The 22,500-nt window shown below is 40.8% G+C and overlaps 2 protein-coding genes across 2 annotated transcripts in view; one reads left to right on the top strand and one right to left on the bottom strand.

Moving 5' to 3' along the window:
* LOC113427510 (uncharacterized) overlaps nucleotides 1-22,500 on the top strand; it is a 124,972-nt gene that overhangs the window by 58,918 nt on the left and 43,554 nt on the right. The window lies entirely within an intron of this gene.
* LOC113432332 (uncharacterized) overlaps nucleotides 6,147-22,500 on the bottom strand; it is a 149,987-nt gene continuing 133,633 nt past the window's right edge. The window contains 3 exon segments of the mRNA XM_087953502.1: nucleotides 6,147-8,124; nucleotides 8,126-9,677; nucleotides 11,270-11,399. Coding sequence (XP_087809628.1) covers nucleotides 7,878-8,124; nucleotides 8,126-9,677; nucleotides 11,270-11,399 — 1,929 coding nt within the window. The 3' untranslated portion in view covers nucleotides 6,147-7,877.

Below are 22,500 nucleotides of genomic sequence, written 5' to 3'. Positions count from 1 at the left end.
TGCCATTTTAAGTCTATTCTGGAATTTATTATTTGTAAATTCCGTACCATTATCTGTTATAAGAGTTACTAATTTCTTTTTAGTTTTCCTCTCTGCAAATTTTAACCAATTAAAGAAATTTAGATACGTTTCAGTTTTTCTCTTCATTAGAAAACAGAAACCATACCTAGAATAGTGGTCCATTATGCTTAATATGTATCTAGCACCACCTACACTTGGCTTTTTAGGACCTATTATATCGGCAAATACTACCTCTAAAGGCTCTTTGGTAGTAAATCCATCAACTCTATTTGCCGGTATAACTTTGCTTTTGTTTTGATTACAAGCAGAACATTGCAAATACTTATTACAAGGTTTCAAACTTATTCCTTTAGATAGCTGAACAGTTCTCTTAATCATTTTAAAATTTAAATGACCTAACCGTCGGTGTAACAAGTGAATACATTCATCATGAGGTTTCTTATTATCATAAACCGTGTTAGCCACCTCTAAACCATTATCATTTAACACATATAAGTCACCTCTTAAAGTTGCAGTAATTTTCTTACCTTCTTTTTCAATTAAACAAGTATCTCCCTTAAAGGTAACTATGTATCCTAATCTAACCAACATTCTAACTGAAAGCAAATTAAATTTAAGTTGAGGTACATATAACATTGTTATGTTCTCCTTTATACTAGAACAATGAGCAATACCTTCACCTTTTGCCTTCATTTTCCATCCGTTTGCCAATGAGATATGTTGTGAACTCATGGACATTTTTACAAATTTTTTGTTATCATTTGTAATACAGTGGGACGCACCACTGTCAACCACCCATAAATTATTTTTTACAACTCCATTACTATACATTGCTAACTCATAATTCTTATTTCTTCTTTGATGGCTTACAGCATTCTGGCTTGCATTCTGGCGCTTTGGTTTCTTACAAAATCTTGCAAAATGTCCTCTCCCTCCACAATTAAAACACTTTTTAATTGCGTATGCAGTAGGAGATTCATTATTTTCCTTTTGAGGTTGCTCCCTCCTTAACTGATCTCTATCAAGCCTTCTTCTGGCCTCTTCAATCAATCTGCCAGTGATATCAGTTAAAGTTAGGCTTTCTTTAGGCAATATTTCAAGGGAAGTTACGTAGTCATCAAAACTTTCATCTAATGAAGATAGAATTATGTAGACCTGGTGTAGTTCAGAGAAAATTAACTCGTTCTCATGAAGTTCTTGAAAAATGCTTTTCATAGTATTCAAATGACTCAGCATATCACCATTCTTTTGGAGATAAGTGCGGAAAAGCTTCCGTGTTAGATTTATGTGAGCACCAACGTTATCTCGGACATAAATCCTCCTCAGTTTTTGCCAACACCCAACAGCAGTTTGCTCTCCGTGTATATGAACAAGTTGCTGATCAGATAGTGTTAGTCCTATGATGCAAAGTGCTTGTTCATTTTTCTGTTTAAAGTCTTCTATCTTTTGACTATCTTCCTCATCGTCAGAATCCCATTCTTCTACATTTGGTGGGTTTTCAATTATGTTCCACAGACCTTTTCGTAGAAGTAGACTACATTTCATAGACCATGAAACATAGTTTGTTCCATCCAGCTTGGATATAAGGGACAAACTTTGTAGACTGACTTGTGCCATGTTTCACTATATGGATATAAAACTATAATTGATAAAACACAGCTGTCTGTTTACTGTAACATGTAACAACACAAAATCTCACTTTTTACATAAACCTGTTTTTATCCTAGTTAAACTGACTTTGCAGTCTCTCTGGGCCCATAACCAGTGTTAAGCCTGGATTCCCCAACGGGTGTTAAGGAAAACAATCTAAACAGAACGTGCAGCGAAGTCAGATAGGAAGACAGGTAAATGTGTGAGATAAGTTTTCTAGTTAACACGCAGTAAAAATACAGATACGCTTGTGCTATCAAAAATATAGTTTATTCCATTTAAGAATTATAGCATAGTCAAAATAAACGGTCCATTAGTCATATATCAATTTCAGTCAAGTCTTGTCGGGGATACTCTATTTGCTAAGTCCGTGTTGAATAGCCAATGTCAGTTCACTTACAATAAATCAGTCCAATCTTTATCTTCTCTCCATTGAGAAATATCAACACTCCTTTTTCTCTCCCCGTTCCAGCAAGAACGCAGTCATCAATCCATCCAGTAATTAGGGATCAGTAAGCCAGAGAGAGAGCTGCAATTGCCTCGCTTCTTATATAGTGCTTTTACAACCACACCCTTAATTACATTCTTGCTGTTAAAGTTACACACACTTTAACTAACAAACCATGATACCATATTTATTATTTTTACCCAAATCAGTTAGGGTAAACAATGTTATCCCTAACACCACTTATCTAATTCAATACTATGACCCATGTTTTTAGCCCAAATTATCATAGATTCTGTGACTATTCTTTTAATTTGTAGTCCAAAAGGTATTTATATGTTTTACTAATTGTTTTCTTTTCTGCTCCTAGCCATATTTTATCTAATTCTCGTAGGGTCATATTAAAGCCAAATTGTTCTCTATCTTTTATATAATGGGTTTGTATTTGTGCAAAGGACCACCATGCTATCTCCTTTCCTTGAATTTGTATTTGAGATAAATAATTTTGTTTTAAGTTACCTTTATAGCGTTTCTTAGATTCTGGCACACCGTAAAAAGACAAAAACACGGCCCTAATGCTTGAAAAATATCTTTTGCCCATGCATTTGTTTCAGCTTCTGTTCATTCTGGCTCCTTCTTTGAAAGATAGATTGTTCACCCTGAAGCTTTTTACACACACTCTACATTGACATCTGTCATTATTCCACCACAACAGGTCTTTGATTGAAAAAGGTTCCCTGCTTCTGCATTCATACTGGTTGACTCAGATCTTAATTTGGCACAGTGGACCCAAGTTGGACTGAAGGCTCCTTGGTGCCCTGAGGTTGGTTTGTGCACTGATGATGTTCCCTAGTTTGGGTAATGAAATGTCTGTAACAACATAATCAAGCTCAGAGAGCACCAAGGACCCCTCATTTCAACCGTGATCTACCAATTTTCTCTTTTATTGGTAGGTTGGATTATTTTTGGCATCTTGACATCACAGAGAAAGTTCCCATTCGCATTTCTGCATGTTTCATCAGGAAGGACTGAAATCGTTTTTTTTTTAAAATAAAATTTTCCTTTATTAAACAAACACACAAACACAAATTACAATAAAAATGTTGAACCTGGTAGTCTTCCTAACATCAATCTTTGTAATTACTTATGCTAAATCCAATATTACTACATAATTTCATTCCATATACATTAAATATGCCTATAATCATTCCTTATTTGCATGAATCTTCATCTCTAGCTGTTGAGGTAATTCCCCGTTAGGAGAATGAACGCATACAGGGAGAGTAGTGTTTGAATAATACACACACAGTACACAGATACACTGTACAGTAAATTTAGGTTTTTACTTCCAGAAAGGTTTAAGCAAAGTTCAAAACAAGCAGTCCAAAGTCATTCACAGGTAAGATAAATCGGTTTTCAGTCCAGGGATAATCCAATAACAAAGTCCAGTGTCAAAAACAGTTCAGTGTTACTTACATCAAATCCATGAATATCAGTCAATTAGGAGAAATGGAGCAACGGCAATACTTTCCAACAGAAGGAAACAGAGATAATCACTCAGGCACACTCTCTTCTGAGACTCAGACTAAACAACCCAGGTTTCTGGCTCCATCTTATGGCTGTTTCAGAAACCACACCCAATTGCATTTTTTGCAATCTCTTAAAGATATAGTATTAAAATGTTTATCCTGGTTTATATATTTCTAACCCAAATACCTGTTAGGTGACTTATATTCCTAACACTAGCCAACCATAAAATTTGTCCCATGTTTTATTATAATCTGAATCCTTACTTTTTAGCTCCTTTGTTAGTTTATCAATTTCTGCGCATCTCATGATTTTCCTCAATATTTCAAATTCATTTGGGATATCTTTACTTTTCCAATTCTGTGCATACGCCAATCTTGCTGCAGTTATTACATGGATTATTAGATATGTATTTTATCATATTTCCTCGTATTGATCCCTAGCAGAAAAAACTCTGGTTCTATTTTCATTGCACACATTTCTTCTATCCAGTTGTGTAAATTTTGCCAATATTTGTGGGCCTCTTTGCAACTCCACCATGTGATAATAAGTTCCTTTTTCTTTATTACATTTCCAGTACATGGGAGAAAGATTTGGATTTATTGTTGCAAATCTTGATGAAAGTATGTGCCATCTATAAAATAATTTATACAAATTTTCCTTGAATGGTATAGCTAAAGTCATTTTTTAATTTCTTTTCCAAAGTTTTTGCCAATCGTCTAAATTAATGCTATAACCCAGGGGTCCCCAACCACCAGTCCGCAGACCGGTACTGGTCCGCAGACCGGTCCCGGTCCGCGGAACAAGTCCTACCGGGCCGCTGGTTGCTGGGCGCCGCCATCTTTTCTTGATGAAAAAGTGCTTCCGGTGATCTTTTCCGGGTAGAAAGCTCACCGGAAGCACTTTTTCATCAAAAAAAGATGGCGGCGCCCAGCTGATGCCGGTACCGGGCCACGGCATAAAAAAGGTTGGGGATCACTGCTATAACCGAAATTTTTCATCCATACCACCATTGTTTCCGTTACTTTTTCTTCTTCCAATTTAAATTCCAATAAAACTTGATATATATTTTTATCTTCTCATATTTTAATAAAATTTCATCTAATTTTGTCTTAGTTTTGCTAATTCCCCACTCTTTCTTATCTTTTAAGTATTTTGATTGGAGTTGCAAATAGGCCCACCATTCCACATCAATTCCCTGATTTTTCAAATCTTGTCTGGATTGTAGTTCCCCATTATCATTTATATATCTTCATAAGTGATTATTTTTCCTTGTCTCAAAAGATGTGGGTGCATCAGTGCTTCCAAAGTTGATAACCAAATAGGTATTTCTATATACATTTGTCTTTTTATCTTATACCATGTATTTAAGAGTCTAACTTTGTTCCTTTGTACATAGTTGTAACCCTTTAAATCAGGGGTCTCCAACCTTGTCCACTTTAAGACTTGTGGACTTCAACTCCCGGAGTTCCTCAGCCAGCTTTGCTCCAACAAGATTGGAGACCCCTGCTTTAAATTATCCTGCCAGAGGAAGGAATGCCATCCCGACTGCAAGTTCTAGCCTTCTAGTGTTAGTATTCTTTTATTTCTATGATTGATCTAATCTTTCACCCAGGTTAATATTGCAGCTCTGTAGTACAATTCCAAGTCGGGTAGGCCAAATCCTCCTCTTTCAGGACTGAAATAGTTTTTTGAAATACTTCTTAATTTCATATTATTTTGGTCCCCATTGGTTTTTGATCGATCATTTGCAATGTTGATCTTCTTGATCAATCATTTGCAATGTTAGCACACTGGAGTAGTTTTCATTCTTATTCTCTGGAGCAGGGGTCTTCAAACTTGACAGCTTTAAGACTTGTGGACTTCAACTCCCTGCATTCTTCCTCCAGTCATGTTAGCTCAGGAATTCTGGGAGTTGAAGTCCTCAAGTCTTAAACTTGCCAAGTTTGAAGACCTTTGCTCTGGAGTATGCCTAATTTGGGAGGGAGGGAGTGAGGTAGAGAGGGAAAAAGGAAGGAAGGAGTTAGAAACATTTGTTGCCATTGTAACTTTGAATGTTTGCATAATAAATATACATCTACATTTCCCTACCACTGCTTTCTCTTAATAAAACTACTTGCTGTAACGCTCCATGTATGGAAAAAACTTGGAATAGACACAAAGTTATGCATATTTCCACAATGCTACAATTATTCTGCATTTGAGTAAATGAGTTCAAGCAGCACTTTTTTAATATACAGTGTGAAAAAGTTACGATGGCACTGAAAAAATATAACTGCAAAGTAAGTAAACAGGGTGGACAGGCAGCTGTGAAGGCGAACAAAATTCTGGGATGCATCACCAGATGTATCACCACCAAGAAAAAGGAGGCCCTAATCCGCTACATAGGGCTTTAGTGACACACCATTTGGAATATTGGGTCCATTTCTGGAGACCTCACTTAAAGAGATGGGCAACACGAGGGAAGGCAAGGAAAGACCACAAAATTAGGAGAAAGAGCCCATGAGTTCCATTCTTTAATTCAGTATCACTATAACCCCATTCTCCTTATGGTTTTCTTTCTCAGTTATTACTTGCATTACATAATGTGAAGCGGGGTGGAAAGGTAGATTTTGACAATACTAAGCAAAGGAAGGAAAGCTGAAACAATAGTAAGGGATTCAGCATTTCTGACTGCAACTCTGCTCTGGTGGATTACTCATCAGAGGGAGTTTCTTGAAATGATTAGAGAATCTCCACCACTTAAATATTGGCAGCCACACATCACTTTCAGGCCAAATGATAACCTTAATCTCCATTGATGTTTCCTTTAAAACCTCATATTTAGCAAAAAAACAAACAAACACACACACACAAGAAAGGATTGAGGATACAAAATCAAAGTCAGAATACAGCTGGACGGGAAGCTGGAGCTCTTCTAGTCCAGCCCACTGCTCAATCAGGAGATCCTTTGTCATTTCAGACAAGTGACTGTCCAGTCTCTTCTTGAAAGATGTCCAGTGATGAAGCACCCACAATGTCTGAAAGCAAGCTGTTAATTGTCCTCATTGTAAGGACATTCCAGGTTGCTTCTCTCCTTCATAATTTTCATCCATTGTTTCTTGTCTTGTCCTCTGGGGCTTGGGAACAAAAATTGACCCTGTCCTCTTTATGGCAGCCTCTCAAATACTGGAATACTGTTATCATGTCACTCCCGATCCTTCTTTTCTCAAGACTAGCCAAATTCAAATCTTGCAATTGTTCTTGTTTTAGTCTTCAGGACTTTAATCATCTTAGCTGTTCTTCTTTGCACTTATTCCAAAGTCTAAACATCTTTTTTGTAATGGGACGAACCAAAACGGATGCAGTATTGCAGGTGTGGTCTTACTAAGGCTTTATGAAGCGGTACTAATCCTTCATGTGGTTTTGATTCTATGACTCTGTTTATACAACCAAGAATTGTCTTAGCTTTTTCGGCTGCTGCTGAACACACGTGACTCATATTTAAGTGATCATCCATTCAGACTCCAAGGACCGTTTCACAGTTACTATTTTTGAGGCAGGTTTCATGTAATGTTTTTCCTGCCCAGGCATAAAACCTTGCTTTTCTCCACATTAAATTTTGTTTTGTTGGATTCAACTGTGTCTCATTTGGATCAGAAAGGCACAATAGGCATACACATCAAAATCTATAGAGAAATGGTGGGGCAGTGGTTAGAATGCAGTAAAGGTAAAGGTTCCCCTCGCACATACATGCTAGTCGTTTCTGGCTCTAGAGGGCGGTGCCCATCTCTGTTGCGAAGCTGAAGAGCCAGCACTGTCCGAAGCGGTCTCCGTGGTCAGGTGGCTGACATGACTCAATGGCAAAGGCACATGGAATGCTGTTACCTTCCCACCCAAGTGGTTCCTATTTTCCGAATTTTTACATGCTTTCGAGGTTGCAGAAGCTGGGACAAGTAATGGGAGCTCACTCTGTTACGCAGTGGTAGGGATTCGAACCGCTGAACTGCCGACCTTTCTGATTGACCAGTTCATCGTCTGAGCCATTGAGCCACTGCAGCCCTTTAGAATGCCCACTCCCACTGCCAGGAGTTCAATCCTGACTGGCTCATGGTTAATTCAGCCTTTCATACATCTGAGGTCACTAAAAAGAGGAGCCAGACTGCTGGGGACAGTATGCTGACTATGTAAACTGCTCAAAGAGTGCTGTAAAGCATTGTGGAGTGGTATATAATTCTAAGTGGAATTGCTATTGCTATATAGCTTCTCCAAGCATGGATCCTTTTATGAGAAGTAAGATTACCATTCTTTCAACATTCCATGTATTTATATGGCTTCTCCCTCTGTGGATTTTGTTATGAGAAGTAAGAGCACTGCTCTGAGCAAAGGTCTTCCCACAGTCCATGCATTTATATGGTTGTTCCACTCTGTGGAGCTTTTTGTGGAGTCCATTGCCCTGAGTAAACTTTTTCCCACACGCTGTGCATTTCAATGGTTTCTCTCGAGTGGATCTTTTCATGGGAAGCAAGATTACGGCTTTGAGCAAAGGTCTTCCCACAGTCCATGCATTTATATGGCTTCTCCCCGGTGTGAATCATCTTATGGGAAATAAGATTACGTTGTTGAACAAAAGTCTTTCCACACTCCATGCATTTATATGGCTTTTCTCTTGTGTGGATCTTTTTGTGGCAACTAAGTCCACTGCTCTGAGCAAAGGTCTTTCCACATTCCATGCATTTATATGGTTTCTCTCCTGTGTGGATCTTTTTGTGGCAATGAAGTCCACTGCTCTGAGCAAAGGTCTTTCCACATTCCATGCATTTATATGGTTTCTCTCCTGTGTGGATCTTTTTGTGGCGATGAAGTCCACTGCTCTGAGCAAAGGTCTTTCCACATTCCATGCATTTATATGATTTCTCTCCTGCGTGGATCTTTTTGTGGCAACTAAGTACACAGCTCTGAGCAAAGGTCTTTCCACATTCCATGCATTTATATGGTTTCTCTCCTGTGTGGATCTTTTTGTGGGAACGAAGTCCACCGCTTAGAGCAAAGGTCTTTCCACACTCTGTGCATTTGTATGGTTTTTCTCCTGTGTGCATCTTTTTGTGGCAACTAAGTACATTGTTCTGAGCAAAGGTCTTTCCACATTCCATGCATTTATATGGTTTCTCTCCTGTGTGGATCTTTTTGTGGCGATGAAGTCCCTTTCTCTGAGCAAAGGTCTTTCCACACTCCATGCATTTAAATGGCTTTTCCCCTGTGTGGATCATTTTGTGGTTTCTGAGGTCACTCCTCTGAACAAAGGCCTTTCCACACTCCATGCATTTATACGGCCTCTCCCCTGTGTGGATCCTTTTATGGGTAATAAGATGACTACGTTGAGCAAATGTCTTCCCACACTCATTGCATTTAAATGGCTTTTCCCCTGTGTGGATCATTTTGTGGTGTCTGAATCCACTGCTGTGAGCAAAGGTCTTTCCACACTCCATGCATTTATATGGTTTCTCTCCTGAGTGGATCCTTTTATGGGAAATAAGATTACTACATCTTCTGAACTTGTCACCACACTCTCTGCATTTGTAGGACTTCTCCCCAGAGTGAATCCTTTCATGGGAACTAAGTTGCGTGCTTGTTTTATAACATTTTCCACATTCCAAACACTTATAAGGCTTCTCTTTCGTGTCAATTATTTTTTGAGATGTAAGGAGGTTATTTCCAAGAGAAAGCATGAATGTCCCATTGTAATTTTGTCCATTGTATCTTCTTATAGCATCTTCTCCTTTCTTTTGGGTTAAATAGTGTCCATTTACATGTAATTTATCTTTGATTAGCTCCACACTTTTCCGAATATATTTTTTCCTTATTTTCTCTTGTTGGGCAAGAAAGTCTTGCATCGGAGCATCAATGGAAGATGAGCTTTCCTGGTTCCAATTATTTGGTTGGTTTCTCTCATGGCTTTCAAATTCCATTCGAAATCCAAACTTTTCTGTTCCATCTTTAGCATTGGTCACTTGCAACAGTTTACAGGTATCTTGATTCCCCTGTCCATTGTTACCTTCAAAGCAAAAGAGAAATGAAAATGTTAACAAGGGTAGAGAAGATCAAACTGTACAAAGTCAAGTGAATTTCCTTTTGAATTTTACCAAAATTCCATTAGGTAGTATGTTTGCATGCTTACAGTGGTTTGATATAGTCAGACATGATGATTTCTGTATTAATGAGTCATGAACGTTTTGAAAATACCTAGAAAACATCCCTCTGTTTACAATTATTTTTATATATACAATCTCACCTAAAGTCAGTTTTGAGTTAAGGAATAATCAGGGGAAACATGCAAGGAGGAATTAGGAGAAAACTTAAGATTAATGTGGGTTAATTTCAGCAGAGACCTATGAAAACTGACACAACTTTGAAACAAGCTCCTTCCGTGCTCCACGGCCTCTATCTGGTGGGACCCCTGCTCAGCCTGTTCCTTAATCCCAGTGATGAGAATTTGGAGCGAAATCCCTTGCTTGAAGCCTCCCATTGGCTTGTAAATGCTCTTTGTGCTGAGACTGGAAAGGATGGGAGGCTTCAAGAATGGCTATTTTTGCTGCACCAAAGTCTCATCCACTTGCAAGGGCTCTTTGGCCGGATCTGGTGCAGGCTTCAGTTCAAAGAAATCGGAGGCCTAAACTACTTTAGTGTGAGATAACACAAGACCAATATTGCAAGATCTCAGGATACTGATCTCACGTGATCTTGCATTGCAGTGGCTTTAGGCCTGTGTTCTTTATGAACTGAGGACTGCATGAGATCTGGGGCAAAAGTCCTTGAAAACAAAGAGGCCTTTCCTCTGTTTACAAAGCATTTTGCCCTGGATCTCAAGCAGGACTTGGTTAGCACAGAACAGAGGCCTAAACTACTATAAGATCACGGGAGATCAGTAGTACAAGATTTCGTGTTACTGATCTCGTGTATCTCTCACTACTTTAGGCTTCTATTTTCTGCAAATGCACCAAACCAGGCAAAGGAACCGATGCCTACCTATATCATCATAAGGTAAGTCCTGCAAGGATGGGGTGAGGGTATAGGCAGGATGAATGTTGTTGCAGCACGTCGGCTGTCATTCGTAAGTGTGAATGACAGCTGTGGTGCTGTAACATTTGTAATTTCAGGACTTGGGGGAGGGCTAGGTCGTAACTTGGAATGGTCGCTTAGTGAAATGTAATTTGTGGATGAGCTGTACCCTAGGAGGCCCTGAGTCACACTGCATGAGGCCTTCATTCATGAATTGGATTGGGAGAATGTTCTTCCATGGCCTGAGCATGAAAGTTCTGTTCTCACATAATTTGGGGAGGTTTCAGAGGACAAATGAAAAGACACTCCTCTCACATGACCTCCAGAGGACACATAAAAGCACACCTCGTTCTTTTCAGCCTCCACAGATAAGTTCAAATAGAAATGAAAAAATACAGATAAGAAATGGCACACAAACCATCTAAGCAATGAGACATTGACTCTTTCCTTCCTTGGAGTACGAGAAGGCCAGATCCTATCCTTCTCCCTCCCAGGAGATGATATCTGATTAGTGATTTTTTAAAATTAAAAACTGTCAGGATAATCTGTCGTCTTGAACTCTCTGATTGGGGACTAGAAAACTCTTACCCAGAGAGACCACGTTCCTATGGTTTTCAAGCATGACTTCCGAATACAGCTTTTTTTGGTCAGAATCCAACTGAGACCATTCCTCCTCAGAGAAATACACAGCCACCTCCTCGAAGGACACAAGATTCTCCTGAACACGGAAAACAAGAACAGAACACGATGATTCACAAGATCTGTTCATCTTCATCAATAATTCAGACAAGAGAATAGAAGGGGAATTCATCGAAGTTCAGTGCAACAGGGATCTTGGAGTCCTAGTAGACAATCCCTTAAACATGAGTCAGCAGTACGCGACAGTTCCCCAAAAAACCCAACAGAACCATAGGCTGCATTAAGAGGGGGTTAGAATCAAGATGACATGAAGTGTTAGTACCACTTTATAATGCCTTGTTAAGACCACACTTGGAATATTGTATCCAGTTTTGGTTGCCATATGTAAAAAAAATCTTGAGACTCTAGAAAGAGTGCAGAGAAGAACAACAAATGTTATTAGTGGACTGAATGCTGAAACATATAAAAGAACGGTTGCTGGAAGTGAGTATGTCTAGTTTAATGAAAACAAGGATTAGGGGGTGACATAATAGTATGTTCCAAGAAGCAATGGATGGAAACTAGTCACGGAGTGTTAATCCACTTTATAATGTCTTGGTAAGGCCACACTTGGAATACTGCGTTCAATTTTGGTCACCACGATGTAAAAAAGATGTTGAGACTCTAGAAAGAGTGCAGAGAAGAGCAACAAAGATGATTATGAGATTGGAAGCTAAAACATATAAAGAATGGTTGCGGGAACTGGGTATGTCTAGTTCAATGAAAAGAAAAACTAGGGGAGACATGATAGCAGTGTTCCAATATCTCAGGGGGTGCCACAAAGAAGAGGGAGTTAAGCCATTCTCCAAAGCACCGGAGGGCAGGACAAGAAGCAATGGTTGGAAGGAGAGAAGCAACTTAGAACTAAGGGGAAATTTCCTGACAATTAGAACAATTAATCAGTGCCTCCAGAAGTTGTAAATGCTCCAACACTGGAAGTTTTTAAAAAGATGTTGGATAACCATTTGTCTGAAGTGGTGTAGGGTTTCCTGCTTAGGCAGGGGGTTGGACTAGAAGACCTCCAAGGTCCCTTCCAACTCTGTTATTCTATTCTGTTCTATGTTCTCAGGAGAGAACCAACCTACAACAAAATAGAAATTTCCTGACAATGAGAACAATTAATCAGTGGAATGACTTTCCTCCAGAAACTGTGGATGCTCCAACACTGGAGGTGTTTAAGAAGAAATTGGACAACTATTTATCTGAAATGTTATAGGTTTTCCTGTCTGAGCAAGGGGTTGGACTAGAAGACCTCCAAGATCCCTACCAACTCTGCTGTTCTGTTCCATTGTTCCCAAATTCCCAAAGCAAAGACATGCACTAAGTTAAATGGCTGTGCTTTACACAAGGGCTTATTTTAGATGAGAAAATGGACAATTCTGAAAAATTGACTGAAGAAATATTTGGGGCAGGTTTTTTATCAAGTTGATTGATTCTGTAGAACTTTCAGTGTTTTTCAGTAAAAAAAAAAAATCCCACTTCTGGATCAACTGATCTATCGCTCTGTCTATCATTGATTGACCTAATAGTCTGAGCCATTGGCTGAATAAAAGAAAACAAACAAGATAAAATTCCATGGGAAAGTTGATTCAACCTGGAAATAAAGAGAAACTTTCTGACAGTGAGAACAATCAACCAACAGAACAGTTATCTTCAGAAGTCCTGGGAGCTTCATCACTGGAGGCTTTCAAGAAGAGATTGGACTGCCATTTGTCAGAAGTGGAGTAGGGTCTCCTGCTTGGGCAGGAGGTTGGACTAGATGACCTACAAGGTCCCTTCGAACTCTTTTCTGATTGATTGATTGAACAAATATGTGCCAACAGTGTGGGGTGACAGCCAAAAAAGCCAATGCAATCCTAAATTGCATTGAGGGATAAAATCAAGATCAAGTGAGGTACTAATACCACTCTATAAAGCGTTAGTAAGACCACACCTAGAATACTACATCCTGTTTTGGTCGCCACACTATAAAATGGATGTTTACACTCTAGAAAGAGTGCAGAGAAGAGCAACCAAGATGATTAGGGGACTGGAAGTTAAAATATGCGATGAACGGTTAAAGGAACTGGACATGGCTAATCTAGTGAAGGAAAGGACCAGGGGAGACATGATGTTCCAATATTTGAGGGGCTGGCACAGAGAGGAGGGGGTCAAGCACCTGAAGGCCAGGCAAGGAATAATGGATGGAAACTGAACAAGGAGAAATTCAACCTGGAAATAAGGAGACACTTTCTGACAGTGAAAGCAATCAATCAATGGAACAGAAGTTTTCTTCAGAAGTTGTGGGAGCTTCCAAGAAGAGACTAGATTGCGAACTGTCAGAAATGGTGTAGTGGGGTTAGAGTAGATGACCTACAAGGTCCCTTCAAAACTCTGTTAATCTGTACCTTATGAGGTCAATAAATTACAAAAAGAACAGGGAGTCTAACAGTTCCTGCTATTGTGATATGTTTATTCCTAATTCTTGAAGGACTTCAAAAGAAATGCTTCTTGTAAACGCAAAGTTGGAGGAGTACCTAGCAGAACTAGATAACCAGAGGAAGCTATGCTGGCTCACAGCAACTTGAACCTGCTATTGTGATGTTCGTGTTATGGAAGAACACAAAAATAATCCAGTCCAAACAAGGGGGGAAATAGAAGGAGAGAGCACTCAGCGCACACACTTCACTTCCTGAAGGGAGAATGCAAATCTAATCTTTTCCCTTTCTTACTTGATTTGGAGGTTCAACCGCTGCTTGATCTCTGTCATAAGAACCAGAAAACTCCATTCTTTGTTTCTCTGTAAGGAATAAATAATTTCAAAATGCATATTTAACAAAACAGGAGGAAGTATTTTATAGAAGAGAGAGCGAAGGAAAGACAGATGGGTAATTGGAGGATCTTCCATTACCTCCTGAGGTGTCCCAACTTAGATCTTCCCAAGGGATCCTCCTGAAAAATAGCTCCTGAGGGGGATTTGATGGGTTCTTCTTTCCCTCAGGATCTCCGATCTCCACACTGCAGCACTTTATATAGGAGAAAGGAAAAAAGAATTAATGTTGATCAAATGAAATAAAGTAGATTTTTATATTCGGAACTCAACCTCAAAGACCTCAATATCTATCCATTGTGGTTGAGTTGAAAAAATAATGGAACAATGTTCTAAAAGAATTGGTGGGAGATCGTCATGTATTATGAACGCCAGAGAAGTTTGGGTAGGAGAGGTGAAGTATTCAAACACATTTTGTATTCTTTTTTGAGCTCCCTAAAGCGTCTCACCTGCAAGTGGACCTGCTCCTTCTGCTCCTCTGCCTGGCTCAGGAGGAAGCCTTCCGCTAGGGCCACCACCTGGGAGCTGGTCTCTGCTCCACACTCCCGCACCCAGCCCTCCATCTCTGGGGGCAGAAGAGCCAGGAACTGCTCCAGAACCACCAGGTCCAACATCTGAGCTTTGGTGTGCTTTTCTGGTCTCAGCCATTGCCTGCACAAGTCATGGAGCCGGCTGCAAAGTCCTCGGGGACCCTCAGCCTCCAGGTATTGGAGGCTCCTGAAGTTGCAAGGCTGGACTTCTGAAGGGAGGATGGTTTCCTCCTCCAGGATCTTCTGCCCAGGCCTTGTCCAGATCTCCCCACCCTTCCCAAGCTGAACAATTGAAGAGCATTTTCCATTTCCCTCCTTTGCAAAAGGTTGTGTCTCCATCCTTCCTCTTTTCTGCAGAGCAGCTCCAAATGGGTCCAAGGACTCTTGTGGATCTCAGATGCCTTTTCCTTCGAAGGACAATTTCTAGTGCCTATTTTGCAGGACTTGCAGTGATCAGGACTGATTGATCCCTGCAGGTTATTTCCTCTTTTTTTTTCTTATTTTTTTGCTTAAGAGAAAATTCTGGCTTGCAAAGATTTTCAAATGGCTTCGAGTTTCTGTACCTGGGATGGAAAGAAAAACCAACGCCAAGAATCAGAAAGTGGAATTCAGCCACTGAGCAACCTTCACCCAACCTGCCCTGAGCCCCAAGCGGCTTATCCCAACGCAGTGTCCACTTCCCCTCCGAGCAGGGCCGGGAAGAAGGCAGCTGGAGAGGCCGTCCCGCTTCTCTCCCCTTCCGGAGACAGGATCGGGCCCTCGGGGAGCCGGGTGCGAATTCTGCCTCCTCCTCGCCCGGCTTCTCTCCTCTCCTGCTGGGCCTCCGCAAGGCCGACCCTCCGCTCCCCCCACTAGGGGCTCTTCCCCGGGCACGGGACGGGATCCCCGGATCCCCGCCGTCTTCCTGGCATCCCCGCTCCCCCCTGCATGGAGAGGACGGCTGGGGAGCATGGGACCTGTGCTTGAACCTGCAGGAGGGACGGGCGCGGGTCTCTCCCTCCTCTGCCTCCCTTTGCCCGGGAAGAGCCCCCTACCACTCACCCGGAGCACGTCTGGATCTCTCACCGCCAGACTCCCGCAGCCTCTCAGCCGCGTGTTGAGTCCCGGGAGTTAAGGAAAGCGAGTGCGGCCTCCTAGAACGGCAAGCATTTGTGATGTCCCTTTCTTCCCGGTCTCCCCTTCAACTCCAGCGATTAAGTTCCCCCTCCAGTGGATCAACGAGGAAGCGACTGGAGTTACCTTCTCTTGGCGGAGGGCGCCCCCTGGTGGATGTGCCGCAAAATGCCCGGATTGTAGAAAGGGCAGGAAAGAAGACTGTGTCTGAGGGGGAGGGACAGGGCCTTGGGAGTAGGAGGAAAGGCTCCTGCCCGACAAAAGCTTCGATGTCTCTAGAGGGCACTTTCTCCATCTTTATTTATTTATTTTATTTATTTGATTTGCCAATTGTTTACAAGATAATAAGTATAAATGTATACATAGTTGTGAATACATGAAATGGTTACATATAAGAAAAATAAAAGAATAAGAGAAACAATAGGACAGGGACGGTAGGCACGTTGGTGCGCTTATGCACGCCCCTACAGACCTCTTAGGAAAGGGGTGAGGTCAATAGTAGACAGTCTAAGGTTAAAGTTTTTGGGGTTTGGGGAAGAAACTACAGAGTCGGGTAGAGTATTCCAGACATTGACCACTCTATTGCTGAAGTCGTATTTCCTGCAATCAAGTTTGGTGCGGTTTACTTTGAGTTTGTATCTATTGTGTGCTCTTGTGTTGTTATGGTTGAAGCTGAAGTATTCATTGACAGGTAGGACATTGCAATGTATGATTTTGTATACCATGCTTAAGTCAGACCGAAGACGGCGTAATTCAAGGTTTTCTAGTTCTAGAATTTCAAGTCTGGTGGCATAAGGTATTCTACAGCGAGTAGAGGAGTGGAGAACTCTTCTTGTGAAATATTTCTGGACTTTCTCAATTGTGCTAATATCAGATACGTAGTGTGGGTTCCAGACTGATGAACTGTATTCGAGTATTGGTCTAGCAAATGTTTTGTATGCTCTGGTTAGTAGTGTGATATTACCAGAGAAAAAGCTACGTAGGATTAGGTTAACAACTCTTAATGCCTTTTTGGCTATGTAGTTGCAGTGTGCTCTAGCACTTAGATCATTAGAGGTGAGTATTCCAAGGTCCTTTACAGAGCTTGGGTCATCAACAAGATCTTGACTATTCAGCTTGTATTTTATTTTCTGATTTTTTTGCCAATATGTAAGACAGAGCATTTATTTGTTGAGATTTGAAGTTGCCATTTGTTTGACCATTCGGATACATAGTCAAGATCTTTTTGTAGGGTAGCAGTATTGTCTGTGGTATTGAACAGCTTTACATCATCAGCGAAGAGAACGCAATTGCTCTTAATATGATCACAGAGGTCGTTTATGTAGAGTATGAAGAGAGTTGGTCCTAGAACACTGCCTTGGGGAACACCACTATTGACAGGTACTGGATTTGATAGGACGCTCCCGATTTTGACCATTTGTTGTCTGTTTGACAGGAATGCTTCTATCCAGTTATTCAGTTGTCCAGAGATACCATAGGATTTTATTTTTAGGAGTAGTTTGTCGTGTACCACTGAATCAAAGGCTTTACAGAAGTCTATGTAGATTGCGTCTATTGTTTTGCCCTGGTCGAGTTGTGTCGTCCATATGTTTTTGCAGTGTAAGAGTTGCAGATTACAGGATAGTTTTTTTCCTGAAACCAAATTGTTTATTGGAGAGTAGGTTATTTGTCTCTAAGTGAAGGATGATGGATTGGTTAATAATTGATTCCATGACTTTACAGGTGACGCAGCATAAGGAGATTGGCCTGTAGTTTTCAACTAGGCTTGGGTCTTCCTTTTTGAAGATGGGGATGACTGTGGCTTGTGACCATAGGTTAGGCAAGGAGCTGGTTCTGAAAGATTTTTCAAAGATTATGCTTATAGGTTTGGCTATGGCAGTGGATAGCTTTCTTAAGAAGTAGGCACATATTCCATCCGGTCCAATAGATAGAGATGGTTTTAGGTTGCGTATTGCTTTTTCAACATTGTCTTCTGTGAAATCGATATGTATTAGATCATTGTTGTTATCTGTGGTACGGCTAGGAAATATTGGGCATGATCCATTGCTGTTTACAAATACTGAGCCGAAGAATGTGTTAAAGATGTTGGCTTTAATGGTGTCGTCGTTGCAGTCTTTACCATCAGGTCCTATCAAGGGAGGGATGGACCTTGAGTCTTTTAGTTTGTTGTTTACAAAATTGTAAAAAGCGCGGGTGGAATTGGTGCTTAGAAGGTTTTCCTCTTGTTTAATGTGATAATTGGTGCATTCAGTCTTTATCTGGTGGCATAGATTTTTGTATCGGTTTTTGAAATTGGCAACGTGACCAGATTTGTTTTTCCGCCAGAGTGATCTCTTTTTGGATTGAAGTTTCCTTATTGATATGGGTAATCTGCTTTTTGTTTTGTTTTGGGAGTTGTTGTTGGTACATATAGTTTGATGACTCTTTTGACTTCAAGTAAAAATATGTTATAATGGTCTTCAATATAATGGTCCTCTCCTCCCTGTTCAGGAACCGAAACAGACACCATGAAGGCTCCACAGAGATTGTGGGAGGCCTCAAAAGGCCTCAATCCTGTCAGAAACAGCAGGGCAGTCAGAAGATGAAGACCGGGAGCCTCTGCTGGAAACCCAACTTGTGTCCTGCGGTTGTTGGGAACTTCTGCCCAAATAGGAGGCAGATGGGACACAAGCAGGGAAGGCCGCAATCAGAAAATGATTTTAATTTCTTTCTTTAATTTAATACGTGCAGCTGCCCTTCTCAAGTTAGTCGCTCAGCCTCTCAGCGAAGGGGGAAGCAGAAAAGTCAAAGACCCCTCTGGCCTCTTGGGATGAAGGAAAAGGAAGATCCTGAAAAAGTTATATAAAGCTAAACCATGATGAGGAAAAAGCATTTTTACACAGTGTAGGAAATTCACCTCAAGAAATATGACTAGGAAACTTAAGCCCCTTGGAGAATTTAAGGAAGGGATATATCATTAGACCATGAATAAAAAGAGAAAAAATTAAAAAAATAAAAAAGCAAAACAAGAAAAGTCAAAGGCTCTAAATTAAACCAGCTAGCGGTACCTGAATACACTTGTAAGTGGGTCATAAGCTTCCTAACAGACAGGAAGCAGCAGGTGAAGCTAGGCAGAATCACATCGGATACCTGTACAATAAGTACGGGGCCTCCCCAAGGCTGTGTGCTTTCTCCACTTCTCCCTATATACCAATGACTGCATTTCAAATGATCCATCTGTTACAATACTGAAGTTTGCAGATGACACAACAGTGGTTGGTCTCATTCAAGACAATGACGAATCCACATACAGACAGGTTGTACAACTTGCCTCGTGGTGTATCCGGAACAATGTGGAACTGAACACACTCAAAACTGTAAAAATGGTGGTAGACAAATCCTCCCATACTACCACCTCTTACAATACTAGACAACACAGTATCAACAGTAGAGACATTCAAATTTGTAGGTTCTATCATATCACAAGACCTAAAATGGACACCTAACATCAAAAATGTCATCAAAAAAGCACAACAAAGAATGTTTTTTCTGCACTAACTCAGAAAGCTCAAACTGCCCAAGGAGCTGTTGATACAGTTTTACAGAGGAATTATTGAGTCTATCATCTGCACCTCTATAACTGTCTGGTTTGGTTCTGCAACCCAACAGGACAGACACAGACTTCAGAGGATGATTAGGACTGCAGAAAAAACAATTACTACCAACCTGCCTTCAATTGACGACCTGTATACTGCAGGAGTCAAAAAGGGCTGTGAAGATATTTACAGACCCCTCACATCCTGGACATAAACTATTTCAACTCCTTCCCTCAAAATGATGCCATAGAGCACTGCAAATCAGAAAAATGAGACACAAGGACAGTTTTTTCCTGAATGCCATCACTCTGCTAAACAAATAATTCCCTCAACACTGTCCAAATATTTACAAAGTCTGCACTACTATTACTATTAATCTTCTCATCACTCCTTATCACCCCTCCCCTCCCACTTATGACCGTATGACTGTAACTTTGTTGCTTATATCCTTATGATTTATATTGACGGTTTCTTAGTATGATTTGATTGCTTATTGTCCCCTATGACTATCATTAAGTGTTGTACCTTATGATTCTTGACTCTCGACAAATGTATCTTTTCTTTTATGTATACTGAGAGCATTTGCACCAAGACAAATTCCTTGTGTATCCAACCAAACTTGCCCAATAAAAGAATTGTAATTCTAATAATTCGAAGAAGCTTTAGCCCTTTGGAGAATTTAACACAGGGATATATCATGAGACCATAAATAGAGAAAATGAAAAGATTTGAGCACATTTGGTGTCGACAATGACACAGACATACAGTGAGCGAAACAAAGAATTTAAAATTTTGGAAAAAGTGGTTAAAATTCATTTTAAAAGAATGGAGGTAACCTTTGATTTTTATACATCTATTTTTTTCTGCAGTTTGACACAGAAAGTTGAAAAACGGCTTCAACCCAGCAGGAGCTGAAATATGACCCTCACCCCAAGGGCGTCCAAATACTTTAGGGTATTAGTGATTTTTACTGCAATGAAGAGAAAAAGAATTTTATGCATGTTTAGCAAGTAACCAAACCACTGATAAGTAATTTTTTTTATTTTATTCTAGAAAAAACATTTATTTGACATACATTTAAAACAGACAAATCAATATATATATATGTGTGTGTGTGTATGTGTGTGTGTGTGTTTTCTGAGGTTCTCGCGGGTATTTGTATGTGGATCTTTGGTTATTCGGGTTTTCTCCCGCATAAGATTGGAAGTATCTAGGCAACATTTCGATGAAGTCTCATTCATAATCTTCAGGCTCTGTGCTTCTCAGAGTGATGTGAGCTTGAAGCTGCTTTGTCCTTTTAACTGCTAGTGGGGGTGTGACTTGATTGGGTGGGGGCTTGGCTGTGTTCTGATTGGGTGGGGGTGTGTTCTCATTGGTTGGGGGTTTGGCTGTGTTCTGATTGGTTGGGGGGTTGGCCATGTTCTGATTGGCTGGAGGCATGTTATGTTCAGGTGGGGGCTTGGTTGTGCTCAGGTTAGTCTTAGTTGCTGGGGGATTTGAGCTGGTGAGCTGTGTGATCTTGCTTTTTGGCTTCGAGTTCGTGGTCGTGCTGCATCTTCATGGTGGGGGTCGGTTCGCTTCATGTATGGCTCGGAGGGGTTTGAAGTGGGTAGTGATGCAGCTGCAGTGCAGCTTCTGGTCTGTGGTCATGTCTCATCTTCTGTGTGGGTGTGAGTTTGCTTTTTACGTGGAAGTGGTGGTGGCATCTTGTGTGGCCCTCTTGGGTGTGGGTCTGGTGTCATTCTTCATGTTAGGTACTCGTCTGTTAATGAGGGTGGGTTTCCAAATGGCTGGTAAGTCGGAGGTGTCATCTCTTTTATTCATGCTATGTGGGCGTTTTTCTATCTCTATGGCTTCTCTGATTATTCTGTTGTTGAAGTGTTCGGTTTTGGCGATAGTTCTGGTATTTTTAAAGTCAATCTCATGTCCTGTGGCTTTGAAGTGTTGGACCAGGGAAAAGGTCGGTTCTTCTTTTTTGATTGAGTTCTTATGTTCTTCAATGCATGCACGTATTCTTCTGTTAGTTTGTCCAATGTATGTGGTGGGGCATCCCCATCCCTCCGAGCCATACATGAAGCGAACTGACCCCCACCATGAACATGCGGCACAACCATGAACTCAAAGCCAAACAGCAAGATCACAGCTCACCAGCTCAAATCCCCCAGCAACTAAGACTAACCTGAGCACAACCAAGCCCCCACCTGAACAGAACACACCTCCAGCCAATCAGAACACGGCCAACCCCCCCAACCAATCAGAACACAGCCAAACCCCCAACCAATTAGAACACACCCCCACCCAATCAGAACACAGCCAAGCCCCCACCCAATCAAGCCACACCCCCACTAGCAGTTAAAAGGAAGAAACAGCTTCAAGCTCACATCACTCTGAGAAGCACAGAGCTGAAGACACAAGCTTGAAGATGATGAATGAGACTTCATCGAAACATTGCCTAGATACTTCCAATCTTACGCGGGAGAAAACCCGAATAACCAAAGATACACACACACACACACACACACACACACACACATACATATACATATATACATTTTACAGCATATATTGAGCAATGGTTATTTTTTTTTCTTTATCATTGATGTGATCTGCCTTGTCACAATAACTCCTTCGTTCTTTTAATTGTCGCGTTGAGCGACCGGTCTGTTGTTTAGATCTTCAGGTTGATTGCTGAATTCCTCTCAGAACGGAACCCTCGCAAGGGTGAGATACAGAGAAGCCCTCGCAAAGCGAAGTTTGGCAAAAGCAGGACCCTATCCAGGGTGAGTTTAAAAGTGATTGCAAAAGCTAAAAGAAAAAAGAACACAAGACGAAGATTTCTTTAGGTGAGACAGCGCATTGCCTGGGGCAGATGGAATTGTCCCATTTGAGCCTAAGACAGATGGGATTGTTCAGGCTCCAGCTTGTTCTACGCTGTGCTCTTTTATTATGCTGAATCAAAGAGGGGGGTGAGGGGGGCTACAGAAAGACAAGGAAGTTACAAACTTTATCTTTTAGACCAGGCTACAAGTGATACAAATAACAAACTTCTTGACTGTTATTGATAAGCATGTTTTTTCCTGTATTTTTATCTGACACAAGCTTCTGTGATGATAC

This window comes from Notechis scutatus, chromosome 2 (assembly GCF_049901735.1).
Source record: "Notechis scutatus isolate UNSWTSFEM ecotype Mainland chromosome 2, rNotScu1.2, whole genome shotgun sequence".
Lineage (NCBI taxonomy): Eukaryota > Metazoa > Chordata > Lepidosauria > Squamata > Elapidae > Notechis > Notechis scutatus.
Note: the sequence above shows the minus strand (reverse complement) of the source record. Positions and strands in the feature narration are given on the sequence as shown.